At 37.5% G+C, this 17,363-nt stretch overlaps 2 protein-coding genes across 5 annotated transcripts in view; one reads left to right on the top strand and one right to left on the bottom strand.

Moving 5' to 3' along the window:
• unkl (unk like zinc finger) overlaps positions 1-12,233 on the top strand; it is a 27,246-nt gene extending 15,013 nt beyond the window's left edge. For 2 of the 4 annotated variants that reach the window (XM_082189251.1, XM_082189249.1), the window contains 6 exons: positions 780-957; positions 1,488-1,580; positions 1,669-1,902; positions 4,646-4,842; positions 6,679-6,936; positions 7,158-12,233. In XM_082189251.1, the coding sequence (XP_082045377.1) occupies positions 780-957; positions 1,488-1,580; positions 1,669-1,902; positions 4,646-4,842; positions 6,679-6,936; positions 7,158-7,313 (1,116 nt within the window). In that variant the 3' untranslated portion in view covers positions 7,314-12,233. The other 2 variants (XM_082189250.1, XM_082189252.1) reach the window with 2 other exon arrangements.
• Positions 8,741-17,363, bottom strand: part of LOC309513235 (dynein axonemal assembly factor 8) — a 23,902-nt gene continuing 15,279 nt past the window's right edge. The window contains exons 20-28 of the mRNA XM_082189009.1: positions 16,848-17,145; positions 16,572-16,754; positions 16,316-16,485; positions 15,684-15,876; positions 15,511-15,605; positions 15,335-15,437; positions 14,889-15,180; positions 14,719-14,788; positions 8,741-12,589 (exon numbers count right to left, since the gene is read on the bottom strand). Coding sequence (XP_082045135.1) covers positions 12,527-12,589; positions 14,719-14,788; positions 14,889-15,180; positions 15,335-15,437; positions 15,511-15,605; positions 15,684-15,876; positions 16,316-16,485; positions 16,572-16,754; positions 16,848-17,145 — 1,467 coding nt within the window. The 3' untranslated portion in view covers positions 8,741-12,526. The remainder of the gene's footprint in view (positions 12,590-14,718; positions 14,789-14,888; positions 15,181-15,334; positions 15,438-15,510; positions 15,606-15,683; positions 15,877-16,315; positions 16,486-16,571; positions 16,755-16,847; positions 17,146-17,363) is intronic.

Below are 17,363 nucleotides of genomic sequence, written 5' to 3'. Positions count from 1 at the left end.
AGAAAAAGTGTATTTTTTTTATTTTTTTATATGACAATGTTTAAAACAGTGTTATCACTAACTAAAACTTAAATCATTTTTGATAATTGAAATAAATCTGAAATAAAATAAACTATAAATATTTGATGAAACGCTTAAAAAAAACTTAAACGGAAATTAGAAATGTTGTTGGCAATAAACTGAAATAAACAAATTTAAGTTCTAAAACTACTAAAACAGAGAGATAAATAAATGGAAGCGAAATGGACTTGTATTATATATCACTAAAACTATATAATACTAAACTTACACTTTTTACAGTGTAATTATACTTTTAAATACTGAGAAAAAAAGAACTATTTGTACTTTTGTAAGGGACCGTGTACATTATGAATGAATGAATGAGGCATTTATATAGCGCTTTCATATGTACTACTGTACACCCAAAGCGCTGTACAATCATATCAGGGGATCTCTCCTCAACCTCTCTCCTAAACATTCATGAATGTAAATTTTCCAAAATTAGCCAGAAGGCTAGTTTTCATTGGTAGTTCCTTTGCCAGATGTTATAAGGCCTACAAACTAGAGAAAAGAAAAACAACAATAAGAGTAATACAACCAGAAATTGTAAACGACTCTGTATAATACAATTAAACAACATAATATACAAAAAGACAAATGTACTTTGGGTGAGATGATGATGATAATAGTATTAATAAAGGTAGCAACATTAATGTTGTCACATTGTTGATTATGATCAATTTAACATTTAAAAATGATTATATTGCTTCCTTTCACAGGCTCACGGTGGCGTGTTCTCGGTGGTGAACCCACTAGCGTCCAGCATAACATCAAGCATCACGTCCAGCTTGGCCTCCAGTATCGGATCTGACAGTTCGTCACCCACCACTTTATCAACCATGAATGCAAAAGCCACGCCTTTCTATCCAGGCAGCAATACTGTGGAGTCAGTAATAGGTAAGGTCCCACTCTTTCGTCTCAGAGCCGTCTAGCCAAGTGCTACATGCAAGAGAAAAAGTACGTGAGACAGACTCAGCCCAGATAAGGCAGTGCAGATAAATGCAGAGTGTTTAGTGAAGTCGAAGGACGTGTATTTGTGGCAATGCATTAGCCATAGTTCGGTGAGTCCACTAAAGATCACTAGCATAAGCAGCAATGACTCAGCAGCACAGAGCTCAGTGGATGGTAAGTGCTTTTGCCTTTACGTCTGCCTTTTCTTTGAGCTAATTCAAGTTAGACATATGACTGTTACCTGAACACAGCTTTTGATGTATGTTATTGCTCACTGTGATTGGATATGAACTGAAATTAATCGTATTGCGGGATGGATAACTAAATTATCATGCCTTTTATCTCTTTGTTTTTATATTTTAGAAAACATAACAAAACATCATTAATAGCTTCATACAATATTGTCTGTGTAAGTAGCTGCTTTGTTATATCCACTTTGCAAAAATATTGAATCGCACCACTTTCCTTGCTCTTAGGATCTGCACTTGACCTAAATTTTAGTGACATCAATGTTGCCTCCCTCGACAAAGAGCTAGAGGACCAAGACAACAATGGCCTTGGTTTAACAAGTAAGACTTTATTGTTGTTGTTAGTTTTAGTTTGTACTAGGTATATGATGCAGTTAATATTTAAACACTTTTTTTTTTTCCACCGTAGGTCAGAGGTTATTAGGAGGCTCTGCTCCTGTCAATATTCCTGGCTCTCTGGCTCGGTCTTCCTCTCTGCATTCCTCGTCGTCTCTATCTGCCTCCCCGCTCAGCTCGCTGTCTCAATCCCTGTCCCAGTCTCTCCTCACTGGAATGGCCTCCCAGCAGAGCCAGCCACAGGCACCATCTGTTAAACCTGAACACGGCCTTCTAGGAACACCAACGTCTACACAGAACTCCTTAGGTAAGGACTGTACGGTTTGGAGATTGTCACATTCAGGATGAAAAGGGACAAAAACTACTACAGAAGATTAATAGCTGAATAATGAATTAATCTGCCATAAAGATATATATATACATTCATTCATTCATTCATTCAGTTTAATTTAATTTTATCTCTGCGCAAGTTTTAAAAAAACAAACCTGTGAATACGCTGACGGCGTGCGCATGCGTATTACGTGTTTAGTCTATAGGTATGCATGTTTGAATATATATGTGCACAGGCGTGTAGTCTTTCTTTACAAATTGACCTCAACAAATGACTTGTCTGGCCTTAAAAATGTATATAATACAGAATTATTTATCGCTTCCGAGTAGCCATGTGAACCAGAACTATTTTGACAACGTTTTATCTGTACCGACGTAAAGGGAAGGGGAAGGAGGGCCTTCACAGGGGAGAGACTAGTTGACACTTTAGGACTGCGTAGCTGTTGTGTCCAGGCACAGGTCCTTCATCAGATCTGGATACGGCCTGGATCTGCTGTGCTGTCATTAAGTCATTACTGCTGTGCTGCTTGGAAACGTCTGGGGTTGAAGCTTTATTTTTTGTTAAAGCTCTAGTTTTGTTTTCTTCCAGTTGCGCTCCATTTTTCTGGCTGCTCTTTTAAGGGCCTGAGTGTGCTCGTTGTACCACGGCGTTGGACTATCTTCTTTAAGCGCAAAGGAGCAACTGTGTCTAAAGTGCTGGAAAAGAGAGAATTAAAAGTTTCTGTCGCAATATTGAGTTCTTCTAAGCTATCTGGGATGCTGAGACAGGGTGTCCGCGCGGTAGTAAAAATAATATACTAAAATTAAGGCCCTTGAAAGGTAGTAAAAGGTAACAAATGCAATTTGACTTGGTAGTACATTTTTCATCACCACCTCAACATATGAGTTTCCATTTTTTGCTTAATATTTGTGTCTCCATATTTTAACTTCATCTAGCATAATTTAAAAATATATACGGTGCTAACAACAGGACCTGACGGGCTCGACATCAACGCTTGTCCGCTTGTCCGGGACAAGTGGATTTTTTGAAGGGACAAGTAAAAAAGAATTTTGACACAATACATTGATAATAAATCAGCATATTAGAGACTGGAGTAATGATGCTGAAAATTCTGCTTTACCATCACATGAATACATTACATTTTAAATTATATTAAAATAGAAAAACATTATTTTAAATTGTAATATTTCACAATATTATGTTTTTTTCTGTATTTTTGATCAAATAAATGCAGGCTTGATGAGCATGAGAGACTTCTTTCAAAAACATTAAAATGCTAATGTTTCCAATCTTTTGACTGGTACTGTATGTGTATAAATATATACAATAGCTATTTTCTATTTTAATATACTTTAAAATGTAATTTATTCCTGTAATCAAAGCTGAATTTTCAGCATCATTAATACAGTCTTCAGTGTCACACAATCCTTCAGAAATCATGCTAATATGCTGATTTGCTTCACAAGTAGCATTGTTGAATATTTGTATTATTATCAGTGTGAAAACAGTTCTGCGTCTTAATATATTTGTGGAAACATCAACATTCTTTGATGAATAGAAAGTTCAAAAGAACTTATTTATTTGAAATAGAAATCTATATAAAACATAAAGTTTTTTTTTCTTTTTCTATTTCTTAATTTTTGCATGCCATTATGCACTATAAGGGTGGGGAAATCCCAAAATATCTGATGATATCACAATAATAAACCAGATTATTATTTTTTTTTTGCTACAACTTTGAGGAGCGCATTTTGTTACTGACTTTGTGGTTTAAAGTAAAGTATTTCATGGACATTCAAAAAACAAAGTGGAAAATAATGTTGTGCTCATCTAAATTACATAAAACTAACTGCTTTAAACAAAACATTTGCAAACCCAACAATACATCTCTGTTGTTACCCAACAGAATAATAAAAATGTGTAAGTTGTGTAGCAGCCAGCTAAACAGATTCAAACTTTATTTGTGTGCACTATGCATCAGGTGGTCCGTGGGCGTGCCATCTGAGACTAAGGCCGGGTTCACACCGGACGCAGAAGCGGCGTGAAAGCGGCGCGGAACGGAGGCCGCTTCCTTTCGGCGCCCATGTTAACCTTTGGTGTCGTTCACACCAGACGCGGAGCGCCGCGGCACACCGCGGCCGGCCCGCGCCGTGAAGCGCCAGTTTCGGCGTCTGGTCTATTTTTTGCGCGACCGCGAGTGATCCGCGTCCATTCCAGCAGGAAGTCACACCAAGAAACACGAGACATCCGGTCAATTGTCAAAATAAAAGCAATTTTCTAATTAAAATACCGCGAGTGACAAATGCGATCATATTTGTGTATCGATAACAGACTAGAAAGATGAAAACAAACAAAGAAAAAAACTGTCTACCATATTCTCTCTCTGGCTGCGTGTGTGTCTCGACAACAGATTAATAAAAGAAGTGTACAAACTTCTTGGTTACAGAAACATGGTGTATTCATTTTATGAGGTTATTTACTTACCCATGATGTAAAAAAAATAGCTCTGAATAAACAACAACTGAGCAGAAGCGCTTGTCGACCGCCGCGGAGAATACGCGTCTGGTGTGAACAGGCAGGCGCCGGACCGCGCGTGATTTTTCCATTCCGCGCCGCTTCGGCGTCCGGTGTGAACCCGGCCTAAGGCAATTATTTTCCTAAACTTTTAAGTATCAGTCTCATGAATATTTGAGTTGATGTAATAATGTGTTGGCCTAGGTCTGAATGGCGGAGCAGGGAGTATATGGGACTTCATGAGTGGCAGCTTCTCTCCCAGCCCGTCTCCAGTGTTCAGCAGCCTTACTTCCAGCACGGTCGGCTCCAGCAGCGCAGACATCGGCCGGCTCCTTCGAGAACTGGATGAAGCCAAGCGCAAGATAAAGCAATGGGAGGATGCCTGGCACCAAGTCAAACAGGTAAAGATGTGCTTGCTTTTTTGTGGGCCTTATGAGATGGGTGACGATTAAAACAAATTATTTTGTCCAGCAGCCATTTAGATCCTCCTGTAGGTTGTCTCTGATACCCCTTTTCCACCAAGGCAGTGCTGGTGCCGGTTCGGAGCCGGTGCCTACTCGCGAACCAGTTCTTTGTGTTTCGACAGCCAAAGAACCAGTTCTCGGCCAGGAAAATTGGTTCCAAAGCGGCACCAACTCTTTGCTGGACTAGAACCGTTCTTTTACCACGTCATGTTTACGTCGGGGGCTGGGGGCGGGGTTATTGTCGAACTTCTTCTCGAACTTAACCTCCGTCTATAGTAATCCAGACGAGCAGCACAAATGTGGTCTAGACATCTTCTTCTGACCCCAATATAGGATCGCAAAGCAAGGAGAAACATTTGCAGAAAGACGATGTAGTCCGCCATTGTAATTGTTGTGCTTGAAGTTGGCGCAAGTGTTTCTAGGAAAGCTAAGATGTAGCCTATGGCAACGTACACAGTGACGTAACGACGTCGTTCGCTGGGCTCTAGTCAGTGGAAAAACAAACAGGTTCTGAGAAGGTTCCCAAGTTGAACCAACTTTGAACCAGCACCAGTTCTAAACCAGTTCTTTTTTGGTGGAAAAGGGGTATGAGAGATTTATGCCTAGTTTTATTGTAGAAAATAAAGTCTGACACCTCAAGCTATTGAGTGCTGCAGTGATGATGTAATTTTGTAGGCCCTGGTTCCCTCAACAAAAACCCAAAAGGATGTTTCCATTGGCTCGATTGTTACAGAAAATAGCCTAAGCTCTGTGACTAACAGTTTATGATTCTTACCTGTTTTGTTCATCACGATAATCTTCACAAATGAACACCACTTTTATGAATTTTGAAGCCTAAATACAATAGCCGGAAGTAAAAAGCTAAACGTAGACTAAACGAAATACTCGCATGGCTTCAACTTCACCGCCATTAAAGGGCTAGTTCACCCAAAAATGAAAATGATCCCATAATTTACTCACCCTCAAGCCATCCTAGGTGTATATGACTTTCTTCTTTGAGCCAAACACAATCAGAGTTATATTAAAATTATCCTGGCTCTTCCAAGCTTTATAATGGGAGTGAATGGTAAGTGAGATTTTGAAGCCCAAAAAAGCACATCCATTCATCATAAAAGTACTGCAAACAGCTCCGAGGGGTTAATAAAGGCCTACTGAAGTGAAGCGATGGGTGTTTGTAAGGAAAAACATCCATATTTATAACTCCGATTTTGTGTGGCTGAAAGAAGAAAGTCATATACACCTAGGATGGCTTGAGGGTGAGTAAATTATGGGATCATTTTCATTTTTGGGTGAACTAGCCCTTTAAGCTTCCGACAACTCTTTCAGTCTTTATTTAAAAACATTTTCCCTGAGTTAGAATAGTTGCAAGAGCATGATTATAAACACAATAAGGCTGTAAAAGCAGACCAGTGGGTAGATGAGTTTACCTGTTCGGTGTGATGATTTTTAATGTCCTCGGCAACCTTTAAAGCTTTAAAAACAAATCACAAGGTATGCATTTGTAAAACTGAAAATATCTTGAGCTTGTGTTCACCACAGACCTTATTTCAGGCATTTAACCAAAAACCCATTAAAAAAAAAAAACCTTGTCTTTGGGGGCGATGGAACCGGAAGTGATCAAATGTGAACTCATTTCCACGTTCTGACCTATAGATATATGTCATATCTGCAGCACTCCTTTAGCTTGGCAGCTTGAAAAAAGCCCAGAAGGTGTAGAATCAATTTTGTCATTATTATCAGATGGAACGTCTCATTAAAACACACCTCTCATAGGCCTGTGAAGCGTGGCAGAAAGACGCTCACGAAGCGAAAGAACAAGCTAAATCGGCAGAGGCAGAGCGCCAGCTGGCGGAGCAGAAGCGGGAGGACACGGAGCACAAACTGAAGGAACTGCAAGGAGACTTTGACGTTTTGTGTCGCTCCCCCAACACGCCTCTTCTGCGCAGCTACGGTGAGCTGGACCAGCTCCCTCTACCAAAGCTGCGCTCCATCCAGAGCCAGCTGCGCTCTGACCTAGACCTCATAGACGGGGTAAGAAGGACCAGGTCCCAACACACATAAGTCACCATGTCACATTTACACACACTCTAAGTAAGACCGTTGTACTCTTCTCGTCAAGTAGACGTAAGCGTGGCTTATGGGGGAAGAGCGGGCAACGCGGTTTAACATCCACATGAGTCAGTCATGCATGACGCACCGCATTGAATCTGTCAGAGTGTGACTGATGTTAACTCTTCTTTTTCTCAACACAGGTAATATATCAGCTTCAGTCAAAGAAATGTATAGTTTGCCAAAAGCATGATCGTTCCATTGTCCTGCAGCCTTGCCAACATTATGTACTTTGTCAGAACTGTGCGTCTGGTAAAACGGAATGTCCTTACTGTAAGACGAAAATATTGAAGTGGTGATGTACAGCTATCCAAGGTACTATTTAATGATTTAGCCCTTTGAAGAACTACTAATACATAATATTATTATTATTATGCTTACAGTTTCTAAATAGCATTCTTTTTTGTGTTTCAGTATTTCATATAGTGATTCAATTGATTGTTTTATTGGAATCTAAGTGGTGTTTGACTGATACAAATCAATTACTTAAATGCAATACCTGTTTTGTACAAGCTAGATTATCCATTTTCATAAAGCATTAAACAATTTCCCCTTAATAACTGCTTTAGGCATTTATAGTCAGTTGGCCCTGATTTGACTGTTAGCAACAAAATCATCGGTCCGACGCCATTACTGCTACTAGCTGTGTGAAGAGGATTTCTTTGAGGTTTCTTGTTAAAAGCACTTTGTTGACTTGGAAATTTGTCTGAGGGTATTTTTTTTAGACATTTTGCTTTAAGCTGCTTTGTAGGTTTTTTTGTTGAATTTTCTTAGATTTATATATATTTTTTCCCCCCAAATATGCTAAAGTATGAAGCTTTTGTGTGTACTGTGAAACATTAATAGAATATTTCATTTTTTTCTTACTGTTAAATCATGGTATAGTGTGTATATAACTTGTTAGTTTTCATATAAATTAGTACTAGTTAATATTACATTTATTGTTACTTAAATTTTTCAATCAAATAAGTGCAAACTTTGAATGCATTTTAGGCATAACCAGCAGCTGTAATATCAGTAAGGCACATACTGTATGCTAAGGCATTTAGTAAATCGATTTCTCCGTCTTATAGTGACTATTTAGATATACATTATGTAGTTGTTAGATGAGCACACGTGTTCTGAAGTCCTCAGCGACACAGTAATTATTATTTTTTTTTTTAACTTTAGCCTTTCAGATATGTTAGAACATATATCTGATTCCTGGCCACTCCCTCTTAAGTGCCTTGCCTTAAAAACATTCGAAGCATCTGTGAAGAGTTTAGGATTGTAGTACAAATCTCATCCGCTTGTGCAAAGATCTGCAAAGTATGTATTTTTCAGTAGTACCATTTTATCAGAGGATTTACCGGCCTAATTCAGTACTGACGTATTTCCGAGAGACTTCACCCTGGTCCGGTGCCTGAGCTCTTGAGGTTCAGCTAAAGAATCGTTCCCTCTTCTTCATTAACGATGGTGCTTTTTGAGTACAGCTTCATTATCGTTAGAAATGTTGAATCATCCTTAATTTAAATGTGTAGGGATATTCAAATCAGGAAATGTGTGTTTCTTTGATTGCAAAAACTAAACTGGCTTAGTACATTTCTGTTTATTGAAATGTGTAGAATTGTAGTGCTCTGTAGTGTTTACAGATGGACATCATTGGTGTTTTTTCGTATCCAAATTCGACAGTGTAATGTGCTTAGGTAATCTAATTGAAATGACCTGCTACTGTGTTATCTGAAACTTTTTTTTCTTGATTTTATTTTAATTTTATTTCTTGTTCCTTTCATATTTACAGCAACGAGTTTGTGCGGTAAATGGTCAGGTACACAAAGGTGCAAGTTTCTTTTGTCTCTTGAAATCGGGATAAACAGTTTACTTCAAAAGGGATGGTTATTGAGGATCTAATTGTCCAGACCCTCTTTTTTTTTCTTTTTTTCGTTCAGCTTCGCGAGGCAAAGACAGTGTATATATGATTTCTATGCTTTCTTTCTTGCATTGTATCTAAATCCACAAGGTCTGTATGTAGCTCATTTTCTTAACATTTGGACTGATTTGTCACTGCATGTGTCAGTGTGTAACTTTTGTTAACCAGCTGAAGCTCTAGATCACACTGCCAAACGTAATGAGCAGACTTATTCCGTCGTTTGGTCAGGCATCGCAGTCGATCGCTCAAAGTATTCAGAAATATTTTTGTGCAGTGCTTCAAATGCATTGACTATGTGCTCCTCTTTTCTAGTTCGATTAGCAAAGACATGTTCTCGTTCATACAATGGTTGACGTAGATAGGTTGAAATGGATCAAAGCAGCTCTGGGTGTGATTTTTCCAAGTGTTCATGAGCTTTGCAGACGTGTCACTTTGTTGAGTGATTAGTTCCATTATTTGGTTATTGGACCATAGCATAGGGTTTTGTTAAACTGTAAAATGTGGTTGAAATGTGTGGGATTTCACACATTTATTTCTCAAATTAAGAGTGCGGTCAAATCAAGTGTGGACTTTACTCAAACGAACCAAAGTGGTATTGTAGTTTATACTTGTTTCAGAGTTCAATTGAAGTGGTGTACAATTACTATGTCAGTTTTTCAATGTTTAATTTGACAGGACAACTATGCCAACTACTTTTGCTGACAATATTAATGGACTAAATGCCCATTTTTTGTAGTTTCTACCAAAGACCTTTACTATTCTTTGTTCTCACTTCAATTTTATAACTGCATTTTCATTTTAACATTTTGAGTAAATAGTTAGAAAAATGACCGAACCTTGTACCTTATTTACATTATATGTGCATTCAAAAAATCCTAATGAATCACAATTCTTTATTAACTAAATAAAAAGATTGTTTGTTTTTTCCTTCAATTTCTCAGTAGAAACGATAACATAGTATTGAATTGGCTGTAATCTACAGTGAAGGAATGTCATAGTAATGAATGAATATTTGTGTTGATATTCTTAAGTGGCCATATGGATTAGTGCTTATTTGAAGTATATATTATTTCTTTTTATACAAATAATACTCCTAAAATTCTGAAATCAGTTTTGAAACATTTAGTTGTTGTGCACTACTTGTATGCTGTCAGGAATTTAAAAGAGTATCTCGTAAGGTGCTTTCTTTAGTTTCCATTTGACTGGTGTTTGTTTTTTCTGTCTGTTCTTCAGAATTTGGATATGAAATAAGAAATATTTTAACTTATTATTATTTTTTTTTTAATCTTGAAGTCTATTATTGTATTGTCAAATGTTGTCTAATTTGATTGTGATGTAAAATGGGTCCCTTGCTCATGCTAGTTGAAATGGCTGAGACAGACATTGGGTTACATTTATGAAAACTGTTAAAATATCTACATTTCCTAGCCTTAAACCTCACTTTTTGGCCTAGATACGTTTGCCTGTTATAGTATTGAACAAGTAAAAAATATAGACCTGCACTTAAATGTCTGATTCACAATCATTCATTCTGCTTGATACTAATTGTTAAATCTGGGAAGGATCAAGTCTCTTAGGATCAAATTTGTGCCTTTAATAAAACCACATTGAAAGTATTTTTCATTGAACAAATGGAGTTAGCCCAGCTTACGAAATGAGCTGAATTGTAGTGCCTTGGGACATTTTAATCTGTATTTCTCAATGCACAGACTTTCTAAAGACCAGTGTATTAAAATAATACATAATTACTCTGCCATGCCTTTGAACGTTTCACTTTGAGTAATAAGTGATTCTGCAAGAGAAATATTTATTGATGTTGAAAGTCAGCACGTACAGTGTCTGCTGTCAAATGAACAGTTAAGGTGTTTTGTGATTGTATTCTCTACCAAGGGTGTGTTAAAAGTAGCAGCTCATCTGAACAGTTTATGAAGCTTGACAAAATTAAAGTGGAATTGTTGCAAAAACTAGTCATTGTGAGTTTGGGCTTACAAATTATTTTTCTGTGTTACTGGTTTGCTTTACAGTGAGTTTTTGTACACAATCTATAATTATGGCAGATATGAATCTTTTAGTCAAATAAATCTAAACCACAGCATGAAAGGTTTTGGTTTCACACACATGAAACACCTCTGTCTGCATCAGCCATTTTAATACCAACTGTAATCTAAAATGACCATTTACCATTGATGTAAGACCAGACATCTGTAATTAAAGAAGCACCAAGGACTCTTGTTTAGCAATGTGTAAATTAATGTATTGGACATTTACCATAATGCTCTGCAGTGGAAATAATAATTTCTTTGTTTCTTTTTGCATTCTTGTGGATTTCTTTTGTTCATTTGTTTGTTTTTCTAATTTTGTTCTCTATCAGTAGTGTGATTTATTGAACCTAAGGTTTTATGCAATCTTGTATATACATATTACATATGAAACTGGTTAAATTTAGCAAACTAGCCAGCCAGGGGGAAAAACCTATTACAATAGTAAACTTTTATAAGAGGCAAAAATAATAATAAATAAAAAAAAAAGACAGATTTTTTTTGGAACCACTGTTCCCTATAATTAATGTTATGGATAATCGAACATTAAATCCCTGAATATTGAATGTACCATTCAAATTAGATATAAAATGGGTCACTGGAATAACTTGGAGAAGTTAATCTATAATGATGTAGCACTAGTTTTGTGAATTGCGATACATTACAAATACATTTATAAGTTAAACAATTGCAGTTTTCAAGTTTGTGTATTTATCCGTGTAACAATTTGATGGAATTATGAGATGTATTTTTCTCAGGGTTTTACAGGAGAACTGTAGAATAGAGAGAGATGTCCAATTTTCAAAGGAAACTGCAACTCACAGATTTATTAGCTCAAAAGTCAAAATGAGGAAAACATTTATATTGCGAAGAAGAAACATATCCCTTATTTTGGTACAGTATGCATCAATATATAGAACAGCTTATATTCTAATTAGTGTTGAAATACTATACAATTTGCTGTCAATATAATATGTTTGTGTATGTGTTGTCAACACAAGACCTTAAAACATTTACTGGGAGTTATGTGTTTAAGTTATGGAGGTTTCTTTATGGAATAGTTGTGCGTTTTGATGCCGTATAAGGCCAGAGAGGTTTCTCTTCACTAGAATTACTTAAGATGGTATTATTTATAATGCATAATCTTTCTCTTGTAGTGTATCATTTAAAATTATTAACACTTGTCTACACTACAGCAGTTATGCAATGGTTTACAGAATTCATGGAATTATTTTTGTCATCATGGGAATTAAATAATTTTTCATCTTTAACCTGGCTCGAGTGTTTTGTCTTATTCCCCTCATGTGCTTCTGAATCATCAGTTGCTGAGTAGATTGATAACTTCTTTATTTTGTTCTAGTGTGGAGTTGGAATCAATTTAAGGGTTACAATATTTAGGAACACTAAGTGTTTTGTGCACAAGTAAGATTAAAACAATCTTTTCATTTCTTTAACAATGTAAAAAAAAACATGAATATCAGTAAATCACATTGATGTGGATTATAGAAAATTAAATATTCACCACTAGGTACATATTATGGAATAAATCCAGGTTATTGTGGTGCTATGCGGTGAAGACTGACTCAAGACTGTGATCATCAAACAGGTAACGCAGCAATTTCACTGCCTGCACACAGAAAAGGTTCAGGGAAATCAAAAGGGGAACAGTTAAAAGTACTCTTAAAGGGTAACTCTCGCCAAATTGCAACTTTGGCTATTTTTGTTAATCTACCCAAGTCAAACATTTGTGTAAAAGCATAATTAGAATGGAAATGCCACTTTTAAGATTGACCGTATTTTCGGTCAACATGCCTTTAGAATGGGAGTGCTAGGCTAGGGGCACTACAATGATAGCATCAAAATCACTATTTTTAAAACACTAAGGAGGCTTGACACAACATGAAACTGCTTGAAGTATCACCAGGGGCTCTACACATGAACTCAAGCATTGAAAACATTGTGTACACAAAGTTTACTAAAAAAAGGTTTTGTACGACTCACTTTCTTTTTACTCAAGATCTTTACTCTCCTCATGTTACGTTGCATTCGGAGATCAACTACTTTTGACTTGACAAAATTCCAACCACCGGAAACCCTAACTGATAAAGTGAGTCGTACAAAACCTTTCTTTTTAGTAAACTTTGTGTACACAAACAATGTTGTCAATGCTCCAAAGCCCCTGGTGATACTTCAAGCAAAGTTTCATGTTGTGTCGACTCTGTCGAGCCTCCTTAGTGTAAAAAAACGATTTTGATGCTATCATTGTAGTGCCCCTAACACTCCCATTCAAAAGGCATTTAGACCAAAAACGGAAATACGGTCAATCTTAAGAGTGGCGTTTCCATTCTAATTATGCTTTTACACGAATGCTTGACTCTGGCAGATCAACAAAAATAGCCTAGGTTACAAATTGGCGAGAGTTACCCTTTAAAAATATTAGTACTTTATTGGCATTATGTGATACAATGAAGAAACTTTAACATCAGTGGAATCTTTCCATTACACAGTAGGTTCTTTAGAGTGGAAAATAGTTCTTTAGATTATTAAAATGTAAAAAAAAATTAAATAATTAAATTTTTTAAATAACTCTACATTAGAGGCTTTTGCAACAGGTAGTAGAACTAGCCACCAGGAGGGTCCCCAGAGAACTAACTTTTCAAGGGCCATTTTCCTGGTTACGTTCGCACCACCAGTAGGAACTCTGAAGTGACGTAACCTGGCTGACAGCTACGTAATTTAAGCGCGACCATAGCGTAAAGGTTGAGAAGTGCCTAAACTTTGACGTCGGCACATGTTTGTGGCGGTTGCTGGTGTGGTGAAGAGTCCCAGCTTAGGACCCCAGTAGTATGCCTGATCAAAAGCTGTTCTCACGATTCTTAATGTAATAATCTTTTATTTTTATCCTGATTATTTATATAGTTTAAGTGAAAGAAATTGCATTTTTAGGTATGTTTTGCGACATTGTTAATTGTTATTAAGCAATAAGGCATAATATATATATATTTTTTAATTACAAGCATGTCATGTCATAATTCTTAAACAGAATTATGCTTAAGTATCATATTTGTTATCTATCGAAAATATAGTAGATGGTGAAAAAAAACGTTATCTCTAATAATTTCTGATAGCTGTATGCTATGCTACTTTCTAAGCTAACAACAACAACAAAAAACACTATGAACGAGAAATGTTTTATTTCATAATCTATAGCTTTGGCTATATACTAGTATATGAAACGTATAAGTTAAAAGACATTAATGGTCGTTAGAACGTAGTTCAACGTATAATAAAGTTTAGCGATAATAAAGTGATATCTGATTTGTAACCAGGAACTAAAGCGATTACCCATAAAACGAGCTTTGAACCAATCAGATTGCTTGGGTCCTAAGCTGGGACTCATCTCTTCACCACACTGGCATTTCGTAAGTCATGTGTTCGGCCAATCAACGTACACTTATGCCACTGGTAGTTCCAATTGTGCTTGGTTAGACCCTACTCTAGCTAATTTAGTAGCCTTTAGTAAAAGGTGTTCCTATTACTAAAATCATTCCCAGTTCCTGCGGTGCGAACACGTCAAAAAGCGGGTACTTCTTCCACCAATAGTTACAGGAGCTATGAAAACTTTCCTCTGGTGCGAAAGCCCCTATTGAAATGTTCTTTGGGGAACCAAAAATGGTTCTTCATTGGCATTGCTGCAAAAAACTTTTTTTTAAAAAAACGTTTAAGAGTGTAAGATAAATGTTACTGTAGACTCACCCCACTTTCAGAGTTTGGGTAAAGAAGTTTCATGGTAACTCTTCTAAAGTCTGGTCTCGTCCTACAAACGCTACAGCAGAAGGAAAATACATAATTGTGTTGAATTACATATCGATTTGTATTACAGTGTAATGTAACCCTTTACATTTTTCTTTCAGCTTTGATTGTACCTCTCAAGAATGATATCAAAGCATGTGACAGCATTGTCTGCCTGCAAAGCAATGATAAGGCAGGGACCCTCAAGTAGAAGTGCTCCACCAGCAGAGGACCTCAGTAACTCAGACATGTGCTGCCTTTGTTTTTCATCTGGTGTGCAGAGCTTTCCAGCCACCAGGTGGCAGCCTGTCCTTAGCAGCCAATGCAGTAGCTCCGAGTACAGAGGAGGCTGACTCTGTTGCAGGAGGTTGGAAGGTATCAGCAAGCAGGTGGTCTGACAAAGAGCACTGCAGACCAAAGGCCCTACTGGCACCAAAACACAAATAAACAACAACCATTCCCATCCTCATTACAAAGGTCAATCGCAGCTAGTAAAACATCTACAGGTTTTGTATTTGTGTCATTGACTCTGTTTTCTGATGTGTTGTTAGAGGGGTGAGGAAGAGGAAGAACGCCTTGCCTTGACCAAATCCTGATGAAAATGTGTTCTTGACAGCGGTTCTAAGGGTGTTCAACTGTTCACGGTCCAAACTAGCGTCAGGATCTGAACGCAAACAGGATATCTGAAGTAAGACAGAAAAGATGTTTAACTAGAGCACCAATATACTTGTGGGAAGGAAAAAACGGTTACAATACCTTCTCTTGTTTCATTACTGAAGTTTCAGTGCAGCACACCCCCTCTGGAAATACCAGTTTTATGTCTTCTACAGCCTTCCGATAAGATGGAGATCCTGTACAAGAATGTACAAATAGTGTTAGTAAGCTTTGACCAGACTTTAACGTCTGATTATTTTTGTCAGAGTGCTGACCATAGATGCCATTATGCAGTCTATCGGAGCCATACTGTGCCCTCCATTGTGTCTGATCTATTGTACGGGCTTCAACAGGGTCCTCAGGACCCATCAGCTCCAACAGCCTCATTACCGCATTCACTCTCAGTAAACCCAAAGCCAGAGAGGGGCCAGATCTCAAGTACTTCAACTCCAGCTCCTCTGTGGGATCCTGGACATCAAATAAACATGAACATTTGTTTTTATGCTTTAAAAAAAGTACATTTATTTTGATGTTGACTAATACAAGTTTTTACAGAAAGTATACATCAGTATATTTTGGTTAACCATAAATGCTTGTCAGTAAATTTGGCAAGACACTTATTTAAAAAAACATTACAGGTAATTATAAATATTCTATTTATGAAGTCCTCCTTAAGTGGGTCAAAAAATCTCTCTAAAGTAAAGCTAAAATACATTTAAACTACATTTTTATTTACTTGCAATTAATATGCTATTAAACGTCTGAAAGCATTACGTTCAGTTTGCACTCAAGTACTAATTATTCATTTTAAAAGTATGTTAAAGTGTACTACTTTTTCACAATGGTCTAGAATAAATGTGAATATTTGATCTTTTTAGGATATTTAGGAAGAAGAGAACAGAGTGACCTGTTGCTCCGGTGGATGTATCAGTGCATTTGCCATGGTTGAGTCCAGCAGAAGCACACGTAAGCCCACTAGAGTATATCCATTCTGTTTGATTATGGTGAGAATTTTACCAAAGCAGTGTCTCCAGGCTCCAGGCTTGAACAGAGCTAGTGTCAAAAGTGGCTCTGGGCCTGTAGAGTACAGAGGGAGGCAGCTGAAAGAAAAAGCCATGAAAGACAGCTTCTAAAAGGACATGTTCTGAGAAGACATCACTTACCCACTGTCATGTAACTGTAAAGTGACTGACTTCTGAGACCTGAGGGTTGTCGGAGATTGACAGTCAGTTCCCAGAGTACATGGGAGGGTAAAATAGATTTTGGCTCGGTTCTGTTTCTGTACATACCAGGAGTGTCAATGTGATGAAGTGGTAGAAATTTCAATGATGGACGACTGCTGTGATCTGAAGATGAAGAAGCTTAAGTTAAGCAAACTGCTTTTGGCACAAAAGTAAAAAGATCATACCTATCAAACTATTATCTAGTCGAATCCTCACCAGGGACCAATTCTGCCTCGGAGAAGAAGAGGCAGGTCTGTCTGAAAGCTGTCTCGGGAGTAGGGGACATCAATACATGCAGGTTTCCTGGGTAATTTTGTGGTAAAAGTCTACGTAGGGTGATGAATGCCCTCACCCTCCTCAGAGCCAAGACCAGGGCAGGAGTGGATGTCAGGCTATGCACACTGCTCTGCCACTCTCTGTCCCCAATCTCAAAAGGACTCAACTCTTGTGCCTGCCCCTTAGACAGCTTGGACACCCACTTCAATGCCAGCAACTCGAATCCATCTAGTCCTGCGTGTACAAGAGAAAGTAGATTCAGTAGCCAGACGCAGAAACGTCCTTACTGTAAATTACTCAAACAAGTACACGGGTACATTTGTGAAGGATAGTTTTAGGTTAGGGATGTCCAGTCCTGCTTCTGGAGGTCCAGTTTCCTGCAAAGTTTGGCTCTAACACACCTGCCTGGATGTTTCTAGTGATACCGAAGATCTTGATTAGCTGGTCCAGGTGTTT

The sequence above is a fragment of the Leuciscus leuciscus genome (assembly GCF_965113295.1).
Source record: "Leuciscus leuciscus genome assembly, chromosome: 1".
NCBI classification, from domain to species: domain Eukaryota; kingdom Metazoa; phylum Chordata; class Actinopteri; order Cypriniformes; family Leuciscidae; genus Leuciscus; species Leuciscus leuciscus.
Note: the sequence above shows the minus strand (reverse complement) of the source record. Positions and strands in the feature narration are given on the sequence as shown.